At 41.7% G+C, this 24,847-nt stretch overlaps 1 protein-coding gene across 1 annotated transcript in view; it reads right to left on the bottom strand.

The window, feature by feature from the left end:
• LOC132123893 (glycogenin-1-like) overlaps positions 1-24,847 on the bottom strand; it is a 99,532-nt gene that overhangs the window by 8,298 nt on the left and 66,387 nt on the right. The window contains exons 2-4 of the mRNA XM_059534588.1: positions 22,199-22,395; positions 21,937-22,111; positions 21,431-21,593 (exon numbers count right to left, since the gene is read on the bottom strand). Of these exons, the coding sequence (XP_059390571.1) occupies positions 21,431-21,593; positions 21,937-22,111; positions 22,199-22,395 (535 nt within the window). The remainder of the gene's footprint in view (positions 1-21,430; positions 21,594-21,936; positions 22,112-22,198; positions 22,396-24,847) is intronic.

Raw genomic sequence — 24,847 nt, 5'->3', positions numbered from 1 at the left:
CATTTATGTCTAAAATTTTAGAAAAAGTTGTGTCTGCTCAACTGAGCACCTTCCTGCACAAAAATGATATGTATGAAGAATTTCAGTCAGGTTTCAGGCCCCACCATAGCACAGAAACTGCACTTGTTAAAATTACAAATGACCTGCTTCTTGCGTCAGATCAAGGCTGCATCTCATTTCTAGTTTTACTTGATCTTAGTGCTGCGTTCGACACCATAGATCATGACATACTCATAGATCGATTACAAAACTATACAGGTATTCAAGGGCAGGCTCTAAGATGGTTTAGATCCTACCTGTCCGATCGCTAACATTTTGTTTACTTAAATGGGGAGTCATCTCATTTATCATCAGTAAAATATGGAGTGCCACAAGGATCCGTCCTAGGTCCCCTTCTATTTTCAATATACATGTTGCCCCTTGGTAATATTATTAGAAAATACGGAATTAGCTTCCACAGTTATATTGATGATACTCAGCTATATATCTCAACGAGACCAGATGAAACCTCTAAATTATCTAAGCTAACAGAGTGTGTTAAAAATGTAAAAGATTGGATGACCAATAATTTTCTCCAATTAAATTCGGACAAGACAGATATATTAATTATTGGACCAAAAAACACTACACAGAATCTTGTAGATTACAATCTGCAACTAGACGGATGTACTGTTACTTCTTCTACAGTCAAAAATCTGAGTGTTATATTAGACAGCAACTTATCTTTTGAAAATCATATTCCCCATGTTACAAAAACTGCATTCTTCCATCTTAGAAACATTGCCAAGGTACGAAACATGTTGTCTGTTTCTGATGCAGAAAGGCTAGTTCATGCATTCGTGACCTCTAGACTGGACTATTGTAATGCACTTCTAGGTGGTTGTCCTGCTTCTTCAATAAACAAGCTACAGGTAGTCCAAAATGCAGCGGCTAGAGTCCTTACCAGGTCAAGAAAATATGATCATATTACCCCAATTTTACAGTCTCTGCACTGGCTACCTATTAAGTTCCGTATCAGTTACAAATGATCATTACTTACCTATAAGGCCCTAAATGGTTTAGCTCCTGCGTACCTAACTAGCCTTCTACCACGCTACAATCCATCACGCTCCCTAAGGTCACAAAACGCTGGACTTTTGGTAGTTCCTAGAATAGCAAAGTCCACTAAAGGAGGTAGAGCTTTTTCACATTTGGCTCCCAAACTCTGGAATAGCCTTCCTGATAATGTTCGGGGTTCAGACACACTCTCTCTGTTTAAATCTAGATTAAAAACGCATCTCTTTCGCCAAGCATTTGAATAATGTATCTTAAATTGTGAGTATAGGTGTATCTGATCAAATGTGCATTCTTATTCTTTAGCTTGGGTTAAACTAATTAATTTTACTTTGTTGGAACAGCAGCTATGCTAATGATGTCTCTATCTGGATCCAGAACACCTGAGAAGAGATGATGCTGACCCTCATAGGACCCCAGATGATGCTAAACCTGAATCAACAACAGAACTAACAAATATAGCTACAAGTGTGACTGCATCATATAATAATTATTAATTATTAATAATATTAATAATGTTCATCATCTGGCTGACTACGACTTGTATAAATTTTTCCACAAATCCTGTCATACGTGCACAAACTGACAGTCACCACTTATAAGCTATTACTAAATATTGTAGAAACATAATTTTCTGTAAAGTTGCTTTGTAACGATTTGTATTGTAAAAAGCGCTATACAAATAAACTTGAATTGAATTGAAATGAATTGAATTGAAAAAAGACCCTATATATCTTAAAAAGTTCATGCTCTGAAAGAGCAGCCTAGTTCCGTCAAAGGTCACTGAAGACACGACACCCACCACAGAGTCACATGACACAGAGATATACATATCACAGCATGATGCATACTGCACTAAGCACACACAGACACTGAAATAGCTGCACTGTTAAAAACAAACAGTGAAAGGATGTTAAATTAGCTTTAATTATTCTGCTGTACAGTGCCGTGGTGGACACATAATCCAGGAGTGTAGGAGGACACAGTAAATATTAATAGCACACCTGCAGACATGCAGACAGCTGGTTAACATAAAATGAAAATTTGGCTATTATATACTCATCCTCATATCTTCTGAATCTTTCATGATTTTTTTTTTCATGGAGCACAACAGGAGTTATTTTCTGTATAACAGCCATTCTTATTTTCCATACAATGAAAATGGATAGTGACATGGCTGTCATGAAACATTTATGGCAAAATAAATATGACATTAGTATGATATTCACACTATGGTATTGTATGGCTTTAGATAACATAACATTATAGTATAACATACAATTATATAGAATTACATTTTTATGATACCTTTATAGTGTTTTTTTTTTTTTTCCATTTTAGAGTTTAACAGCTTCTGGTTCCCATTCACTTTCATTATATTTGAGAGATCAACTTGTCTTTTGACTGTAACACTATACAATAAGATCTCATTACTTGATGTTAGTTAATACATACATTTAAATTAACAAACAATCAACAAAAAGTATTTATGCAACTAATATAGTAAACTAATGGAACTTTATTATAACAAACAGGGTTTAATGCTCAGATTCAGGGAAAACAGTGTAAAAATGATTAAAACAAAGATAAAAAAATGGATTTAATAAAAAATCAATCAACCAATCAATCAATCAATCAATCAATCAATCAATGAAAAACAATGCCAAATTCAGTATAGCTTATTGATTTTGCTTTTTTTTCCTGATGATTGTGAAATTTAAAATCACAATGAAACAGAAGTGCTGGCTTTCAGAAATGGACTTCTATCTATCTATCAGTTGTTGATTGATGGAAACAGATCTAAATGCAAACTTGAGGCTGAATGTATAAAATAAAGAGGCAGGATTTAAGAGGACTAAATCACTTATTCTTAACCATATAGCCGCGGCCCACGCTTGGGCCGTGAGCGCCACCTGGAGGGCCGCAAAAAACTTTACGTTTTTCACCTGTGGGCCGCGAGGGCAGCTGGACCAAACAAGTTATCACCAGAATGACCACTCTTATCCATGAGACAGTTACAATACACCATCACACAACTAGTGGCAGTAATGCCTCAGTTAGTTGTTTAACAAGCGCTAATAAGCAATAGAAGACACTCAGTCAACCGTAGCCGGAAGCAAAAGTTACGCCTGTTTCATCCCTGATTTCCACTGCACACGTCTGCGGCGCGTTACGGCTCCAACGCGGCTACCGGAGCTGATCACGGCCACTCTACAGTCTATGCTTGTGTTTACACCAGACGCTCCGTGGCATTTTTCAAAAGCGTCCCAGAAGTAGCTCTACGCACCGCTACGCTAAAGATAGGCGCCTGGTCTATTTCTGACGAACCCCGCGTCCAAACCGCACAGAAAATACAAAATAGAGGTAAAAAAAAATCATGTGCATTTCAAAATAAACACCCTTTGCAGACTTCCAATCGTATTTCACATTACTATATTCATGCAAAGAGGTCAGAAATAGATGACAAGAGGCTCATTCTTAAAGTTGAAAAACCTCACATTATTATATGACACCACAGATCCTTTTTACAAGGACAATTAAAAAAAGGAAGTGGTGTGGAGTTTAACTGCAGGAGTTGCATGACTGGAATAAACTTAACTAAACCAGACAAAACATTAACATTTAGCCAACCACGTTAGATCACAAAGAAATCAAGAAAAACAATGTTAGACCATAGACTGTAGTGTTGGACAGGCAAATCACATGATCTCGAATCCTACCGCTGTGCTTCTGATCCTCCTGTAAGTTGAAGTCGGCCACGTGCCGACATCTTGTAGCAGAACTTCATTTGCGTTAGCATCCCATTGACTCCCATTCATTTTGGCGTCACTTTGACAGCGAATAACTTTACATCTGAGGCGTTTAAAGACTCCATTTGTCCATTATTTATTTCTAAAGATACACGACAATGTATAAAGGGCTCCATTACCTTCTATGTTACATTATGGCCCCGTATAAACAGTTTTTGTAAAAATAGGCTAACGATTGCGTCATAACCACTCGACTCTTTGTCGTACAGTAGAGTAATTACCATACAGACAGGAGGAGAAGCTCGCAGTCAATCGGGGAGACGTCATGAGAGAAGCCCATAGATACAAGCCCTGGCGTTACATTTTAAAATATTATACACAATAATTAATCAGAATACTTACTCCTGCTCACTCACGCCAAAGAACTCCCCGCTCAAGTTCGACGTCTCTGCAAGATTAACGATGGCAGTTTGCACGCACAGCCACTAGAAGATTTACATCTGTCAGACAGGTTGCTGACGTCATCAAGCTTAGTTTGAGTCTGCACGTCAGAAATGGAAGTGCTAAAAATCACTAAAAATGGGCTTCACTTGTCTCAATTGAGTTCCAATGGGGTCGCTGTGTCAATTTCTTTTACTGTCTATGGCACCGAGTCTATTTTTGCTGTGCTGCATGTGCTGAATTACGTCTGTTTCACAAATAGTCCGTCTGCAGTGCATATGCGTTGCATATTTTTTTTTACGCACCCAGGATTCCAGTTCACACTGCATGCGCCTGAGTAGGTCGGTCAGTGTGTTCCAGGAGCGGTCCGTCAGTGCGCCTATATTTTTTCATTTACACTTTATTTCAATTTTCATTCACAACTTAATTCGAAAAATATTATTTTGAATTTATTTTAGCTATTTTTTTGTGTTAATATGCCTGACTTGAGCCTTTTAATTTTGTTCTTGATGCAGATTGATTTGTTCCCTGAATTGTTGTGTGTTTGGCATCTTGTTGTATGTGCAGGTTTATATACACATGAATAATAAACTGTTAAACTGTGAGTGGAATTCGTTTAGTTATTGAATACAAATCAAACCAAAGCTGAGATAAATAAACCAATACAGTTCTAATATCTGATTGGGCCACTTTGTACTATAAAATTTGGGCCCCGACATCAAAAAGGTTAAGAACCCCTGGACTAAATGATTGGAGAAGTCCAGCATACTCTACTGTATGTCACCAAGCCTGTTAAAAGATTGAGTTATGATATTTTGATAAAAAATGTATTAAATCATATGCATGGATACATTTTTTACAATAAGATCCATAATATCCATTTGGAAAACAGGAATGATGAATTTTCATTTCATGCCAACCCATAAGGTTATTGTTATCTAGTCAGTTTATTTTTTCAATATCTAGCTGTTAACCTGTGGGCTGCGCTTAAAATCCAGTGTCATCCTCTCCACTAAAACACATGAATATTTGCCCTAGGACAGGCCATGTGCATGCTATAAGGAAATGAAGATAGTCAGTACAAACCATATACAGCATCCACACTGCTAGACAAAGAAGACATTTTCAAACTCACCTAATAATGCTACATGCCTACTGCAGATTAACTAACATGCTGGAGAAATAACAAATGAATTGTGTTTGCAAAGCATGCTGGTGTACCAACCAAACCAATCTAGAGGCTCTACAAACATTACTGCGGTCTTGGAGGGTTAATTTTGAGAGGATGATCTGAACAGGAATGTGCATAGTCTCTGGCTGGTTTACACTGGCAGAGGATGAGGAAAAGGCCACAGGATAGCCCCAGGTCAACAGGACTGTAATAAACCAGGAAATGGAAAAATGCAACTGCTCCGCAGGTACAAGAGAACACACTGATACTTTGTCTACGGATGGCAGTTGTCTGAACGCCCAACAAAACTGGAAGTGATTTGGCTGGTTTATTTGTCTGACGCTAAACACACTCGAAACTGCTGGACACTGTGATTATTACTTAACATGCTCACTGTTCTTAACATGCACCCCCCCCCCCCTTCAAAAAAAGTGTCACTTTGAATTTTTTTTAAAGCATGACTTAATAATATCTAATCACCTAGCACACCGTAGCAACCACCAAACAACACCCTTACAACCATACAGAACATCCATATAACCAACTAGAACACCCTAGCAACAACAAGCAATGCCCTTACAATCATACAGAACATCCTAGCAACCACATAGAAATTGCCTTATAACCCTGCAGGAAACCCTGGCAAACACCTAGCAAGGCAATAGCAAAAAATTAGCAACAGCCTTACAGCAAACAACTGCTTTACAATTATCCAGAACACCATAGAAATCACCTAGTAACCATCTTACAATCTAGCAATCAACTAGCAATGCCCTAGCAACACCCTAACAACTTGCCCAGAACATCCTAGCAATCACCTAAAAATGACCTAGAAAGCACCTAGCAATGCCCTTACAACTACTGTATCTAGAGTAACCTATTATCACCTTTCAACCATCTATAACACCCTAGCAACCACATAGCAACACCCTTAAAGCTATCTAGAAAACCTTACAATCATCTTAAACCCTAGCAATTACCTAGCAACACCCTTATAGCGACAGCATCTAAAACACTGAAGCAACCAACTTAGAACCCTTCCAAACACACTAGCAAGTAGCAACCATGCAGCAACATACTTATAACCACCCAGCACATCCTAACAATGCCATAGCAACCACCCAGAACACCTTAACAACATCATGGCAACCACCCAGAACACCCTACATACCATGCAATAACACACTTACTGTATAGTCACCCAAAACACCCTAACAATGCCATTGCAACCACAGAGAATGCCCAGGAAATGCCATAGTAACCACACTGAACACTCTAGTAACCACACAGCAACACACTTACTGTGTAGTCACAATGCCGTAGCAACCACACAGAACAACCTAACAACACCATAGAAACCACCCAGAACACCCTAACAATGCAATGGCAGCCACCCAGAACTTCCTACCAACCACACAGCAACACACTTACTGTATAGTCATCCAAAACAACCTAACAATGCAACCTAACCTAGCAATCACACAGAACATCCTAACAATGAATTTTGATTTAGACTTATTGTGACAAGGAGCCCATCATTCAATTAGCATCGCCCCTGGCAACAGCAATTATGGCTGCACTGACTGGAGACAGCTGCCCCCAATCAGCTCATCAGGAGGAGCGAGATATAAATGCCACAGCAAACCTCAGTTGGGGTAAGAGTATCCAATGTGCACTGACCTGTCTAATGTATGTTTCCTTCTTCCTAGGTAGCGACTGAGAACTAGGCCAAGCCAGCAACACTCTCACCACCACCGCATGAAGAAGCAAGCTATTCCCCGAATCCACCTACACTCACAACATCACAGCAGAGTACCTTCTTCGACATTTGGCAGAGGTGTCAGTCCAGCAGCAGCAACTGACTGCACAGCTCGTTGTCAGCCATGCTTGGCATGCAGATGAATTGGTTTGCCTAGGGGTCAAGGCAGCCGCACGAGTGCCCCTCCCAGAGCCGAGAGAAACCACACATCAGCTCCTGACCAAACTCACCGGTCAAGATGATGTGGAGGCTTATTTGCATACATTTGAGGTAGTGGCTTGCCGTGAGGTGTGGGATCAAGCTGAATGGGCACAGTTACTTGCACCTCTCTTGACAGGGGTGCCCCAACGGGTCTACTATTTGCTGTCTGCCACATCTGCAAACTATTAAGTCAATCTTAAAACAGGAAATCCTTGCAACGGTGGGTCTCTCACCGCTATGTGCCAACTAGAAATTCCAAGACTGGGCATTCAAGCCCCATGTGCTGATTCGAGTGCAGGCAGCACAGCTTGTGATGCTGGCAAACTTGTGGTACTTCCAAGGTGATCCACAGGTGGATGATGTCTCTGAGAGAGTGGTGATAGATCGCCTCTTGAGAGACCTACACTAGGCGCATCGGGGGCATGTCAGCATGACCAATCCTAGTATCCTCATGGAGGTGGTAGATGCAATGGAACTATCAGAAGCTATACAAGCTAGAGAGAGTGGGGAGAGTGCTGGCTCTAATAACCCCGGAGAGCCCCGGGAGAGCGATGCAGTGCAGAGAACAGCCTCAGACCAGGAGACCTACTAACCCCGCACAGGGAGGCTCCTTAGCGAAATAACAATTGGAGAACGGCTTAAGCACTGCTGGGGGCAGGGCAGAGTGGTCGATGGCAAAGAACACCTCCCCGGACACACCCGTCTCCCCATTTTGTGGTCCAGAATAGTTTCTTATATTGTGTGGAAAATAGATGGGGAGAAGAAAGACATCTGCTGGTGGTCCCACGAACCAAGGCAAAGCTGGTCATGGAGTTGACTCACTCACAGCCACTGGCTGGGCACCCTGGGGCAGCCAACAGACTCCAGTGACTCTGGGACTGCTTCTATTGGCCAGGAATGGATTGGGAAATCTGGCGATTCTCTCAGTGCTGCTCGGTGTGTCAACACACCACTCCTCAGCGACCAGCACCAAATCCCCTGATCCCAATGCCAATAATTGAGGTGCCCTTTGAGCAGATAGGATTGGACCTTGTCAGGCCACTCCCTAGGTCTGCTCGGGGACATGAACACATCTTGGTGATTGCCGACTATGCCACCCAATACCCAGAGACAGTCCCCCTCCGTAAAGCCACGTTGGCCAACATCACCTGGGGACTTGTCTTTCTCTTTAGTCAAGTAGGCATCCCCAAAGAGATCCTAATGGACCAAGGTATCCCTCTTGTCTATCGACTGATGAACAACCTTTGTCAGCTCTTTTTTGGATACAGCAGCTTCTCACCTCAGTGTAACACCAACAGACAGACAGTCTGGTGGAGCACTTCAACCAAACACTCAAATGGATGCTCCGGCGAGTCATCACTGAGGATACTTGTGACCAGGACTGCATGCTGATATATGTACTCTTTTGTGTACTGGACGTACCCCAAGCCTCCACTGGAAGTACGTTTGAGCTGTTGTTTGGTCGTCAGCTCTGAGGATTACTGGACGTGGCAAAAGAGGTCTGGAAGCAACAGCCATCCCCACTTCGCACCTCGACAGAGCATGTAAGGGAGATCATAAACAGAATAATGCCTTTATTAAAAGAACACAAGATGAAAGCCCTTGGGGTTGTCATCCAACAGTGGGCCTACAGGGCCCCAGAAGCCCGCTGGCACAAAGGATGCTTAAGCTATGAGTCCTTAAAGCATCCAGGAGCCCATGGTCCAGCCCTTTCGTGATGGTACCAAAGAAGGATGGCACCTTCTTTGTTTTGTAATGACTACCATAAGCTCAACAGAGTGTCCACATTTAACAGATACCGCATGCCCCAAGTAGATTAGCAGATTGAATAACTAGGGAGGGCCCGCTTCATCTCTACACTGGACCTGACAAAGGGCTATTGGCAGGTCCCCCTCACAGCCCAAGCTTGAGAAACCACCTTTAGCACTCCCTCTGAGCACTGGCAGTACCGGGTCCTTCCCTTCGGGCTGCATGGGGCACTGGCAAAATTTCAGCGCATGATGGACATCTTGCTTTGGCCCCATCAACAGTATGCTGCAGCCTATCTGGACAATGTAGTAATACACAAGTTGTGGCCTAGTGGTTAGAGAGTTTGACTCCTAACCCCAGGTTTGTGGGTTCGAATCTCGGGCCGGCAATAACACGACTTAGGTGCCCTTGAGCAAGGCATCGAACCACCAACTGCTCCCCGGTCACCATACTTGGCTGAATGTCACATCACTTTCACTTTTTTTTAAGTTAAAAACTAGCAAAAACCAAGTATGCTGCAGTGGAGCAGGAGACCTTGGCTATAAAATGGGCCATCCTGGAGATGTGTTATTATCTGTTGAGGAGAAAGTTTACACTGATCACAGACCATGCCCCCCTCCAGTGGATGACCCATGGCAAAGACACAAATGCTTGGATGATACGGTGGTTATTTGTGCCAGTTTTAACGACCCCAGTCAGTTTGTCCTCTTAAATTTTTATCTAGTTTCTCATGTTATTTTCTCCCAAACTCAAAGCTTCATTGAGCAGAGAATACCACAAGACACCATGACAACAGTCAAGAAGAGTTCAAGCTTTCCCTGTTATGACCACATACAAACTAGCTCAGCTAAAAATAAATCAATCATTGCAAATAACCACACCATTAGAACTCAGATGTCAGATACCAATCAGCAGTCACTTCAAATCTATCAAAGACAAAAATAGACCAAAAACTCAGGCGGACAAGATTGTGTAGCATTTATGTGACCTGCAATTATGACAGTCCAAAAGAGCCAATGGATTCTGTGGATTAACAAAAACATAATAAACAGGCTTTTGAAAATGTGCCAGTCTCCCTAATGTAAGCAGAGCCCACCCTCACAATGCAGCAATCTAATTGGTTCCTCGACCGTCATGCTCAAACTCACAGCCAGACTCATAAGAATGGGCTCGCTGTGTCGTGGAGCTAAAAACAAGTCCAGAAATTTACACCAATACATCATAAATCTGCAAGTCACTCGCACACTCTGACATATGCAAACAATAACTCTACATTTTATCAAGTAACAAGTTTAAAAACTAAGTATAGGGAAAAAGATACATGCACTCTCTTTGTCTGTTACCCATAAAAGTTGCATAACAAGCACATTCACCAAGAGGTGGCTGTAGAAAAATGGCCCTTGGCTCCTAAAGAAAAGGAAAAACAGGGTTGCCTTGAAAAGGCTTTTGTTTGCTGAGGGCGCCCGTGCCAAATTCCTCTTGCCAGGCTTATGAACCAGCTGTGTTGTGCAATACTCGAGAGGCTATGTTGTGCATTTTCTCTTGAGGTAATTTTGTGATGAAAACAGGGAAGGGAAGACTTAATTACACTGACAGTGTGTGTGTAAGGTGAGCACACGTCGAAATGCTGGGCATGTGGGGAAATGCAGAGATGCTTCAGCTGCAATGGAGAGGTGGAATGATAAGGGCTGATGCAGGAAGATTATTTAGCCATGATTAGCCTTGAATCTAGACGAGGTACTTTATAAGCACCCGGTTCACCAGAGATATAAATATGGGAATTAAATTTTTTCTAGACAAGATTCATGAGCTGTGTCTGAAACCGTATATAGTGCACTATATTGGGTGTCAAAAATTTTATAGTGGTGTCCGAATTTTGGGTGAACAAGTTCATTCCATACATTAATTCGCTACTTTTTAACCACAATCCTCTCTGATTTTGAGTGTATTGCTGATGTACACTCTCTGAAGCACTATATCCCATGAAGCAATGCAGAGTGGACTGACGAGCTGGAAGAGTTTTAATGAGAGATGCACTTTACATCTTTCTTATTTCTGCTTTAACGTTTGTTTCACGCATTATTAATATTTAAAATATATAATTTTTTTCATTAACTCAGTTTAATGTTTAACTTATTTACTGAGGTGGCATTGCTGTTAACTATTACAATTTTTATCTTATCTGAGCGTAAGAAACTGCTTGGGAGAGTTTTAAGATATTAAAAATAATAAATACATAAAAAATATGTGTTATATGAGTATGTGTAATATGTTTTTTTTTTTTTTTGTTTTTTTTTGCCAGTGTTTTAATAGTATTTAATGATTGTGAACATATTAAGCATTACAAAACGAATTTGCCACAATACCATTGATAAAACAACAAAGCTGGCGCAGAGGTATGTATTATTAAAATATGAAGTCATTGTGAGTGTTATTTTTTTATAAATATTATTTTAAATCATTATTAAAACACATATGTGATAAAGATGCTTCTGCGGAAAATAACAATAAATTAAATTTGCTACATTAGATTTTAACTACCCCAATCCTAAACCTAACCTATCACAATCATGTAAATACAGTAATTAATTGTTGTTCAGGTTGACAAAAATGATGATCACATGCCCAGTAGGACAATCTGGCCGTAGTTGGATCTCTTTTAGCCCTAACTGTTTCAGCTCTCTGACGCACATGGTATAGATCAGTCTCAAATTCGTTTACTTCTTTTTGTTTACTCCTTTCACTATAGGGATTAGTGAATGAGGTCTAAGCTCTAAAATTAAATAAAAAGAAAAAGTGCCATTAAAGGGATAGTTCACTCTCAAATTAAATTTTGAAATTTAAGCTTACCTCAAGGACATCCAAGATGTAGGTTTCTTTGTTTCCTCAGTATTTCCCATTTTGATATTTTTAGGTCCAACCGTTCTTGTCTGTGACTCACATAATGGATGTCTATGGTCACCACCTCAAAGAGCATGCACAGGAGTCAAAATTAAACAATTCCCCATCATAAGTACACATTGATGACCTAATACAAGAAACGAGCGGTTTGTGTAAGAAAACGAACAGTATTTTTACCTTTTGTACACAACCACGTCCAACTGATCTGAGTTCGCGAGTGCTTCCTGATGTGACGTGCGCGCACTCTGGCTTAGTCTGCGCAAGTGCGGAAAGCCCCGGATGTGATGTCTCGCGCATGCACATCACTCATTGTTTACCACACGCTACACCAACAATCTGCACTGTCTGAAATATAATGCAGTAATTGTAATAAATTAATGTTTATAATGCACCCTATAATCGTTGCGTTTATAATAAAAATACAACACATTACTCACTCTATTGACATCGTGCCATTGGGTCCCTCTGGCATTGGACATCGCCTCCAGTTTATACGTGGCAAACTAAACACAACGTGCAAAACGCTGCGTCTCAACAGCGGAGAAAAATCAGGATCTTCAGTCCGTCAGGCGTGTGATGTGATACTGTCAATGTCATAGTCGTCATCTTGTAGTTGTTCCATTCGTGACAACATATGCTCTCCACTTCTGTTGGCATCTCACAACACTTGCTACTAAAACACCACCAATTTTGAAGAGATCTCTGTCTCTGAGGCTTGAAGACGTGCTGCTGCAGCGGATCACTCCTGAGTACTTGGTCTGTGTATTCTGTTTCAAATAAATATGGTTGTGAAAAAAATTCAACGTTGTCTATGGATATATTGAAATCGTCTTCCATTGCAATTTCCTGTACGTCTAAATATGTTTAGATCTTCACAGTGAAAGGTAATACTTCCGAAATCTGTGTAAACCATAGGCAGTAAGTGTAAACAATGAGTGATGTACACGCGCGAGAGACCGCTTCCGGCGCTTTCCGCGCTTGCGCAGACTAAGCCAGAGCGCACGCGCACGTCACATCGGGAAGCACTAGCGCACTCAGATCAGTTGGACGTGGTTGTGTACAAGAGGTAAAAACAATATAAATACTGTTCGTTTTCTTACACAATCCGCTCGTTTCGTGTCTTAGGTCATCAATGTGTACTTACGATGGGGAATTGTTTAATTTAGACTCCTCTGTGCATGCTCTTTGATGTGGTGACCATAGACATCCATTATGTGAGTCACAGACATCAACGGTTGGACCTAAAAATATCAAAATGGGAAATACTGAGGAAACAGAGAAACCTACATCTTGGATGTCCTTTAGGTAAGCTAAAACATACCAAAATTTAATTTGAGAGTGAACTATCCCTTTAAAAAAGTGGTCTATATCAGGAGTTTTCAATATTGAATATTGAATAAAAAAAGAATGTGTAAATAATTATTTGAATATATATTATGCATTATTTATTTTCATGTAATTGTTATTATACATTTATTTGTCTATTTCTGGTCCTTTTCTGATTTTTGATTACTTAATGTTTTTGATTTTATTTATTAATTCTAATAAAACAATATATTTATTTAATTTATTTTTTTGTCTTAAATTTTTCATTTCATAAAACATTAAAACTATAATGTATGGCAGAAGAGCACTTCGCAACACTTAATAGCACTTAATATCATCACTCCTGAAAATTCCCCCAAACTACTACCAACCAATAGTGCAGGTGTGCAGGGAGATGGAGAGGGAGAGGGGAGGGGGAGTTTTCAGGAGTGATGATATTAAGTGCTACGAAGTGCTGAGATGGGAGAGGTATGTATCAACTCATCTAAGTTGAGGGAAGAACATAGTGGAATATGGAAAAACGGTGGTGTTTTCCTTTAAGGCCTGTTTACATCAATAATAATAGTAATTATGATAACTAAAGTTACACAATTGTAATAATCATTCTAATTCTATGAGAACGGTTCATACCACAGCTATACCAGAAACAACAATAGAGGAACAATAGTGTTTTTGTCTGATCAATTGGAATCCAGCCAAAGCTTGAGCTTTTAAAGTGGTAGAAGACAAAACTACAGTCTGCACTCATAATAAACAAATCGTTATTGTTCATTGTTGTGGATGCTAATATAGTTCCCTTTCGATACTACACTTGTACTGCATCATATGCCATTTAGGCTAGATGCCATGGGAAAAGTCATTTTTCTCAGATTTCTGAAGCCTTTTTCAATCATACAGTTAAACTGCACGACCATTGGTTCATGGAGTTCAATAGAAATAGGCAAGGAAACGGACTATATAAGTGGCCGTCTCACTCAGGATACATTCTCCTTTAGCAACGACAGATCTCTCTTCGCTGAATCCGAGACCTGAAGCCACTCAAGCAGCCGATATTCGCCGCTGATCGCAGCATATCAGCCGCAGATCAGCTGCCTCTCCCTGCACCCCACTCCCGAGCAGCCCTATAGCTTTCTCTGCTCATCGCCTCAGCCTGACACTCCCGAGTAGCCTCAATCGGCGCACAGCTTCCCGGCAGCTGGATCAGTTTGCAACTCTCCTGCAACTTTGCTCCCTGCTCTCAAGCAGCCTGGTCAGTACTTCAAATTGTTTCACGTTGTTTCAAATGTCGAACCACGGCTGTGGTTAGTGCAGGGCACCCCTGAATGCCAATGAAGGGCACGATAAGTGCCTGCGATGCCTGGGCAAGTCCCCCACATAAATCAAATACATCCTCATTACCTGTCCACATTGCTTGGATATGAGTCTGGCCTCTCTGAGTTCACTGATAGTTTTCTTTTCAGAAAGTGACTCCGCTCCTCATGCCCTCCTGTTTGTCTCCTCCCAGGAGCCTGTGAGGAAGAAGCATTGGGGCATAGGATTTCAGCACTTGGAGGAAACTGAGCTCAAGTTGGCTCAACCCCTGCAATGCTCTGTCTCCCCGCTGAGACAGTTTTCACCCATCTGATTCTCCCACCTTGACCAGCATCCTTCCACTAATGCGAACAACCTGGTCTCATTTGGTGGGTCTAAAGATGAGGCACTGGATGACAGCATGTTTATAGCAGCCTCAGACGCAGAAGACTGGATGGGCTCGAACCAGGACCCCCCCCCCCCCCCACCCCTTGCTGTTTCTCTAGCCAATTGAAGCCAGGGCTTCACTGGACAATGAACTGATCCGTGTCCTGTCCAAGGCCGTTAAGCAGCTCAGTCTGGAGTGGTCTGCACCTGAGGAGCCCTCAAGCAGCCGTCTGGATGCGTGGTTCCTGCCGGGACATCACCAGGCCCGTCCACAGAGAGCCTCGCCCTTCTTCCCTGAGGTCCACGAAGAATTCGAGCACGAAGTTGTGGTGAATCCCTACTCAGCCAACCTGAGAACATCTGCCTCATGCTCTCACCACGGTTTACGGCCCGGGCTATGAGGTTGAGTGCTATGACAGGATGCCTCCAGTGGATGAAGATGGAGCTCAGAGTCAATTTTTTCCTAGAGCTTGTTGTCTACAAGCCAACGTATCGCCTTTCTGGGAACAATTATTGACTTGATCCGTATGAGGGCCATAGTCTGGTCGGAGCGTGCTCAGAACAGCTGTACCACATAAACTTGCTGAAGAAATGGATAGGGACAAGTCCACTCCACTCGCCACCCTTGAGCCCGTACTGGTGGATGTTAACCCCGATCTTTCCACGGTGCAGAGCTACCACACCTGATTGGTCAGTTCTCTGATGTGCTCTCCCGGGCCCGGGGAAACCCAGGTCCTTCAACATGAGATCAAAACGCCACCAGGGGTCGTAGTTAAGCAAAGGCCATATAGGACCCCAGAGGCTTGCCGGCAGGCTATTGAGGCAGAAATCCAACAAATGCTGAAGTTAGGGGTGATTGAACCATTGCGCAGCCCATGGTCCAGCCCAATCGTCCTGGTATCTAAGCCAGATGGCAAACTCTGCTTCTGAAATGACTTAATTCGCCGCAACAAGGTCTCGGAGTTCGACGGGTACCCAATGCCCCAAGTGGAGTGCCCTATATATCTCCATGCTCGATCTTTCAGGTAGGGTGGGACCTTATCAATCCCCAGGAGGAGAAGGTAGAAGCCCGTACATGCCACCTCTGGACCTTGCATGAAAACTCAGGTACGAGCATTCCTAGGGTTGGCGGGGTATTATCTCTGCTTCATCCCTAACTTCTTCTCTTTAGCTGCCCGCTTGAAAGACCTGACCAGGAAGGGACAGCCCGAGCGCATGGTTTAGAGCCCTGAAGCAGAAGAGGCATTCCGCGGGATTAAACACGCGCTGACCGCAGAGCCGGTCTTACGTGCAGTTTACTTCAGCTGCCCCTTCCTGCTAAAAATAGATCCCATATTATTCATTAGCAGGAAGCTGACAACGGCAGAGAAGAATTATGCCGCAGTGGAAAAGGAAGTGCTGGCCATAAAATGGACAGTCTTGGAGCTGAGGTACTATCTCCTAGGCCTTAAGTTCACCCTCCTAACGGATCTCGCACCCCTGCAGTGGATGGCCAGGGCGAAGGACACTAACGGCAAGGTAATGCGGTGGTTCCTCTCCCTCCAGGACTTCCATTTCGTCGTCCGCCACCGAGCAGGGGCCGCCAACACCAATGTAGATGGACTCTCACAGATCTGGTCAGTTTTTTCAGGTCTGTCAATGTCATAGTCGTCATCTTGTAGTTGTTCCATTCGTGACAACATATGCTCTCCACTTCTGTTGGCATCTCACAACACTTGCTACTAAAACACCACCAATTTTGAAGAGATCTCTGTCTCTGAGGCTTGAAGACGTGCTGCTGCAGCGGATCACTCCTGAGTACTTGGTCTGTGTATTCTGTTTCAAATAAATATGGTTGTGAAAAAAATTCAACGTTGTCTATGGATATATTGAAATCGTCTTCCATTGCAATTTCCTGTACGTCTAAATATGTTTAGATCTTCACAGTGAAAGGTAATACTTCCGAAATCTGTGTAAACCATAGGCAGTAAGTGTAAACAATGAGTGATGTACACGCGCGAGAGACCGCTTCCGGCGCTTTCCGCGCTTGCGCAGACTAAGCCAGAGCGCACGCGCACGTCACATCGGGAAGCACTAGCGCACTCAGATCAGTTGGACGTGGTTGTGTACAAGAGGTAAAAACAATATAAATACTGTTCGTTTTCTTACACAATCCGCTCGTTTCGTGTCTTAGGTCATCAATGTGTACTTACGATGGGGAATTGTTTAATTTAGACTCCTCTGTGCATGCTCTTTGATGTGGTGACCATAGACATCCATTATGTGAGTCACAGACATCAACGGTTGGACCTAAAAATATCAAAATGGGAAATACTGAGGAAACAGAGAAACCTACATCTTGGATGTCCTTTAGGTAAGCTAAAACATACCAAAATTTAATTTGAGAGTGAACTATCCCTTTAAAAAAGTGGTCTATATCAGGAGTTTTCAATATTGAATATTGAATAAAAAAAGAATGTGTAAATAATTATTTGAATATATATTATGCATTATTTATTTTCATGTAATTGTTATTATACATTTATTTGTCTATTTCTGGTCCTTTTCTGATTTTTGATTACTTAATGTTTTTGATTTTATTTATTAATTCTAATAAAACAATATATTTATTTAATTTATTTTTTTGTCTTAAATTTTTCATTTCATAAAACATTAAAACTATAATGTATGGCAGAAGAGCACTTCGCAACACTTAATAGCACTTAATATCATCACTCCTGAAAATTCCCCCAAACTACTACCAACCAATAGTGCAGGTGTGCAGGGAGATGGAGAGGGAGAGGGGAGGGGGAGTTTTCAGGAGTGATGATATTAAGTGCTACGAAGTGCTGAGATGGGAGAGGTATGTATCAACTCATCTAAGTTGAGGGAAGAACATAGTGGAATATGGAAAAACGGTGGTGTTTTCCTTTAAGGCCTGTTTACATCAATAATAATAGTAATTATGATAACTAAAGTTACACAATTGTAATAATCATTCTAATTCTATGAGAACGGTTCATACCACAGCTATACCAGAAACAACAATAGAGGAACAATAGTGTTTTTGTCTGATCAATTGGAATCCAGCCAAAGCTTGAGCTTTTAAAGTGGTAGAAGACAAAACTACAGTCTGCACTCATAATAAACAAATCGTTATTGTTCATTGTTGTGGATGCTAATATAGTTCCCTTTCGATACTACACTTGTACTGCATCATATGCCATTTAGGCTAGATGCCATGGGAAAAGTCATTTTTCTCAGATTTCTGAAGCCTTTTTCAATCATACAGTTAAACTGCACGACCATTGGTTCATGGAGTTCAATAGAAATAGGCAAGGAAACGGACTATATAAGTGGCCGTCTCACTCAGGATACATTCTCCTTTAGCAACGACAGATCTCTCTTCGCTGAATCCGAGACCTGAAGCCACTCAAGCAGCCGATATTCGCCGCTGATCGCAGCATATCAGCCGCAGATCAGCTGCCTCTCCCTGCACCCCACTCCCGAGCAGCCCTATAGCTTTCTCTGCTCATCGCCTCAGCCTGACACTCCCGAGTAGCCTCAATCGGCGCACAGCTTCCCGGCAGCTGGATCAGTTTGCAACTCTCCTGCAACTTTGCTCCCTGCTCTCAAGCAGCCTGGTCAGTACTTCAAATTGTTTCACGTTGTTTCAAATGTCGAACCACGGCTGTGGTTAGTGCAGGGCACCCCTGAATGCCAATGAAGGGCACGATAAGTGCCTGCGATGCCTGGGCAAGTCCCCCACATAAATCAAATACATCCTCATTACCTGTCCACATTGCTTGGATATGAGTCTGGCCTCTCTGAGTTCACTGATAGTTTTCTTTTCAGAAAGTGACTCCGCTCCTCATGCCCTCCTGTTTGTCTCCTCCCAGGAGCCTGTGAGGAAGAAGCATTGGGGCATAGGATTTCAGCACTTGGAGGAAACTGAGCTCAAGTTGGCTCAACCCCTGCAATGCTCTGTCTCCCCGCTGAGACAGTTTTCACCCATCTGATTCTCCCACCTTGACCAGCATCCTTCCACTAATGCGAACAACCTGGTCTCATTTGGTGGGTCTAAAGATGAGGCACTGGATGACAGCATGTTTATAGCAGCCTCAGACGCAGAAGACTGGATGGGCTCGAACCAGGACCCCCCCCCCCCCCCACCCCTTGCTGTTTCTCTAGCCAATTGAAGCCAGGGCTTCACTGGACAATGAACTGATCCGTGTCCTGTCCAAGGCCGTTAAGCAGCTCAGTCTGGAGTGGTCTGCACCTGAGGAGCCCTCAAGCAGCCGTCTGGATGCGTGGTTCCTGCCGGGACATCACCAGGCCCGTCCACAGAGAGCCTCGCCCTTCTTCCCTGAGGTCCACGAAGAATTCGAGCACGAAGTTGTGGTGAATCCCTACTCAGCCAACCTGAGAACATCTGCCTCATGCTCTCACCACGGTTTACGGCCCGGGCTATGAGGTTGAGTGCTATGACAGGATGCCTCCAGTGGATGAAGATGGAGCTCAGAGTCAATTTTTTCCTAGAGCTTGTTGTCTACAAGCCAACGTATCGCCTTTCTGGGAACAATTATTGACTTGATCCGTATGAGGGCCATAGTCTGGTCGGAGCGTGCTCAGAACAGCTGTACCACATAAACTTGCTGAAGAAATGGATAGGGACAAGTCCACTCCACTCGCCACCCTTGAGCCCGTACTGGTGGATGTTAACCCCGATCTTTCCACGGTGCAGAGCTACCACACCTGATTGGTCAGTTCTCTGATGTGCTCTCCCGGGCCCGGGGAAACCCAGGTCCTTCAACATGAGATCAAAACGCCACCAGGGGTCGTAGTTAAGCAAAGGCCATATAGGACCCCAGAGGCTTGCCGGCAGGCTATTGAGGCAGAAATCCAACAAATGCTGAAGTTAGGGGTGATTGAACCATTGCGCAGCCCATGGTCCAGCCCAATCGTCCTGGTATCTAAGCCAGATGGCAAACTCTGCTTCTGAAATGACTTAATTCGCCGCAACAAGGTCTCGGAGTTCGACGGGTACCCAATGCCCCAAGTGGAGTGCCCTATATATCTCCATGCTCGATCTTTCAGGTAGGGTGGGACCTTATCAATCCCCAGGAGGAGAAGGTAGAAGCCCGTACATGCCACCTCTGGACCTTGCATGAAAACTCAGGTACGAGCATTCCTAGGGTTGGCGGGGTATTATCTCTGCTTCATCCCTAACTTCTTCTCTTTAGCTGCCCGCTTGAAAGACCTGACCAGGAAGGGACAGCCCGAGCGCATGGTTTAGAGCCCTGAAGCAGAAGAGGCATTCCGCGGGATTAAACACGCGCTGACCGCAGAGCCGGTCTTACGTGCAGTTTACTTCAGCTGCCCCTTCCTGCTAAAAATAGATCCCATATTATTCATTAGCAGGAAGCTGACAACGGCAGAGAAGAATTATGCCGCAGTGGAAAAGGAAGTGCTGGCCATAAAATGGACAGTCTTGGAGCTGAGGTACTATCTCCTAGGCCTTAAGTTCACCCTCCTAACGGATCTCGCACCCCTGCAGTGGATGGCCAGGGCGAAGGACACTAACGGCAAGGTAATGCGGTGGTTCCTCTCCCTCCAGGACTTCCATTTCGTCGTCCGCCACCGAGCAGGGGCCGCCAACACCAATGTAGATGGACTCTCACAGATCTGGTCAGTTTTTTCAGGTCTGTCAGGGGTCACTTCCCGCCCACTCCCAGTTTCCCCCTGACTGTTCTCGCATTTTTTCTCCAGGAGCAGGACAATGCTTGGGGGCGGGGGGCTTTGATGAGAGTACCGAATGCCCATCAGCGTTGCCCTGGAGATGGACAAGGAGCACTTGCACTCACTCATCATGGGCTGATCGGCCACAGCTGAGGCTCATTCGCTCACAGCCAGATAAGCCGTGCGAGGCTTGGCCGGGGAGGGCTGGTCTTCTTTATGCTGGGTGGGAACTAACGTGCATTCTCCTCTCCCTTCCTGAAACAAGTGTGTAGCCGATCAGCACCGCCACGAGCACTGCATGGAACCACCGACCACTGGAAACCCACATGGAGATCACTTACTCAACTCAGCACCTTTCTACTAGTTTCAGTTCCACGTTTGGGGATAAATCCACCCTCCTGGGTATTTATTTTTAGCTCTCCTTGTCGTGTGTTCCTTCCACCCATGACAAAGGGAATTATTGTTATGTTATGTTAGTAACCAAGTATGTTTTCATTACACTCAATGTTATAGTTATTGTTCTTGGTGTGAAACGCCTTGACAGCACGGACAGACCAGGAATATTAATGTAAAATGCTTCAAACTACACAATAAAACTGTCAATGCCCTAAAAGCCATTTGCTCCAACTGAAATTTAGAGCGTTGACACAATCTAAAACCAATTGACAGTGCTATTTTACATACCGTCAAAGCTTCCGTGCTCTGTGCAATATTTCAGAAGTTTGCTGTAGGTTTCGTTAGATGGGCGAAACACAAACACACCAGAGTTAAAACAATCAGGCCAGCCGGGGTCTGGAGTTGCAGACAGCTCCTCTCTGTCAAACAGCTCATCTATGTTTGATACCACCTATACAACCAACAGAAAAGCCTAATGAAAATCATCAAAATAAGTTCAAATTGAGGCAATTTTAAAATTTTCTTCATAAATACTTCTGGTCTTATTGTGTACAAAAAGTCAAAATAGCTATATATAAAATGAAACATATTTTACCTCAAGATCCCATAAATTCTAGATGAATAAAATCAAATACTTTCCGAAATTTGCGTTGATTAACAAAAAAATAATAATTATATACATATATATATATATATATATATATAAATAATGTAATTCAAATGACATAACAAACCGCATTAGAAATAGTTCATGCATGTTCTGACAAGGCTCAAAAATCATGATGCAAACTCACCAGTGTGTCTGCATCCATAAACACACATTTGGAATAGTGTGTGAGAGTCCAGCAGTGCAGCTTGGTGAACGTGACACCCAGATCAGGTCTCTTCATCATGGCTAAGGTTGCTGTGTCCCCACTGTTCAACACATCCACTACCCTGACTTCATCGAAGATCTTATGAAGAACTGCCCTAAAGACATTTAAAAACATCATCTTTTGTCTTCACAGAAGTCGAAGATTCAAAGTACAAAACTGGCTGGAGTTAAGCATGTTGTACCTTGACTGATTGGACACATGGGGTCCAATGAGCACCACCAGCTTTTTTGAAGTCTTGTGGTTCCTAAGAGATTTTCCAAGCACCATAGCTCCTCTTGCATAGCTATCGTTTGTGGTCAGAGTGACAAATGCCTGTTCTGCTAAAGATATTAGTTTGACATAACACCGGTCTAATGAATTTGATTTCACATAATTATGCTAATGCACAACAGATCACAACATAATGGATTTCCTGAAAAATCAAATCATGTTTAAGCCTTAATGGAAGTCGATGATGCATGTTTCCCATAACCCCCCCAACCCCCCCCCCCCCCAATTCTTTTCAATATGGTTTAAAAAGCATTAGTTTCCCCAGAATCGGTTCGTTTGAACAATATGTTTTGAAGAATCGGCTCAAAAACTGATTCATTGATTATTTTACCTCATAACTTCTTACTTAAGTTCTTACTTCTAACTTGTCGTTGCGTGCCATTTTCTCTAAAATACTCTAATAAAGCTACAGTGTTACGTTTATCTTCAATAAAATTTAAGGGATGTCTGTTGCAATTGTTCGAGCTCAGTTTGTAGCCATGATTCAGTTCTTAAAACAAAGTCATTTAGAACGTAAATATAATTTAAATGTGGATTGAACACAAATTAAATTAGCCTATCTTATATCTCTCAGATGATTTTTTTTCTTTTTTAATGAAATGCTATTTATTAAAACCAAACCTGCAACGAGTCCTCAGCTCATTACGAATCGGACAAAACCATTCAAAATAGACGGTCCTCGGTAATTGAAGTGTTGTTGAGTTGACGCGAGAACCGGTTTTGTGAACTGTTTCAACCGATTCGTCGACTGAACAATCCATTCACAAAGAAAAACATCATCTTAAACTCTTGAGTAATCATGCCAGTATAACTCAGCATTACATAGGCTACTTTAAATCCAGTGCTGCAGAAATATGAATATGAGCAATGCAGTGAACATCCACATCCATTAAAGCCTTTTGCATAGTGTGCAATTTACATGATAATCGTATAGATATTTGCAGTAAGACTAGAGGTTCCAACCCCAACACATCAACAGCTCTGTTTAATTTACAAAGTGCATTGATTTTCACATACCTGCCATGCTCGTTATTTGTCAAAGCTACTTTGTAGCACGGACTCCTTTAGAACAGCGACACTTCAATAAAGAAGACTCTATACGAGTTCATTTATACCAGCAAAGACCTTCTCCATATACTGCTGCCAGTCACGTGACCAGAAAGGGCTCTGCGGACAGAGCCATGATTGGTTCGTGATTTTTGGGGCGTGGCTTCACATATGACTGCACAGATTTCCAAGATTTTAGGTTGTAATTTTCATCCATTCAAAAGGGGAAATAAGTGTATGCTATTAGTTTTTAGATACAGTTTTATACATATGTTGTGTATATTTGTATATATATATATATATATATATATATATATATATATATATATATATATATATATATATATATATATATATATATATATATATTCAGCTGTACTAACTGAATCAACAGACTCTGTGTACAGCAGTTTTACTTGATAATGAGACCAATATTGAGACATTACTTGAATAGAATAGAATAGAATAGAATAGAATAGAATAGAATAGAATAGAATAGAATAGAATAGAATGAGCTGATTGGTGTCTCATGCCACCTACTGGCTGGGGTTTAGTTGTGCTTTAATTTTTATTCATAAATGCTTATTATATTAATTAAATGATTTTAGATATTTATTTCTTAATTCTATTATAAATATCTATAATTCTATATTATATTTGTTCCCCTATGCCAGATACATGCAGATAGGCTGACTGTAAATAATCATTTACATTATTAAATGTGGGCTCATTACATCATTTTGTACCTTGAAAGTTTGAAAAATAAAAAACTACTTTTACATGTGTATGCAATATAATGTTATATATTAAGAAATGTTCTAGCAAAACTACACCAGTGGGCATCAGTGGCTACCCTTCTATCTCTCAGTTTTACTTAAACGTATTTAAAAACTGAAACATCGAAGTAACTGTTTATTGCCTCCTCTGTATTGTACATATTATATGTTACTATGTAATTTAATCTGGGATGAGTATCATATTCTTTTCCATTTATAGATCCCTGTCATAGGTTTTCTCTAAGAATCAGTCATTAAATCTGCTCAGCTTTACATCATCATGGATCAGTCACCTCCAGAAAAAAGCAGCACATGGCAAACAAAACCCCTGACTGAATTTTGAAACGTTTGGAAGTTTGGATTTATTTATTCATTCGTATGTAATTTTGATTAAGCTATTTTATTTTCATAAACAGGTTCATGTGGAAGCTCATTTATAAACAGAACTTTTCTACACACAAATCTATTATTCTGAACAATACAAGTATATTAGAATAAATCTTTATTTAGTTATAAACTGGTACAACAGTGGTATTGTACTGTTGAGACAATTATTCAAGTGTAACAGTCAAATTAGTATAATTATTATAAGATTCCAGTAACTCCAAAAGAGTTTGCAATATTATTTGATGCCATTTCTGATGGCTATATTCATCTATTCTCAAATTATATATTTTAATCTAATGGTTAAACATACAAAATAAAAATCTGTTTAACTTGTATATATATATATATAT

This window comes from Carassius carassius, chromosome 42, assembly GCF_963082965.1.
Source record: "Carassius carassius chromosome 42, fCarCar2.1, whole genome shotgun sequence".
In the NCBI taxonomy this organism is placed as follows: Eukaryota; Metazoa; Chordata; class Actinopteri; order Cypriniformes; family Cyprinidae; genus Carassius; species Carassius carassius.
This window is presented reverse-complemented; position numbering and strand designations above follow the sequence as displayed.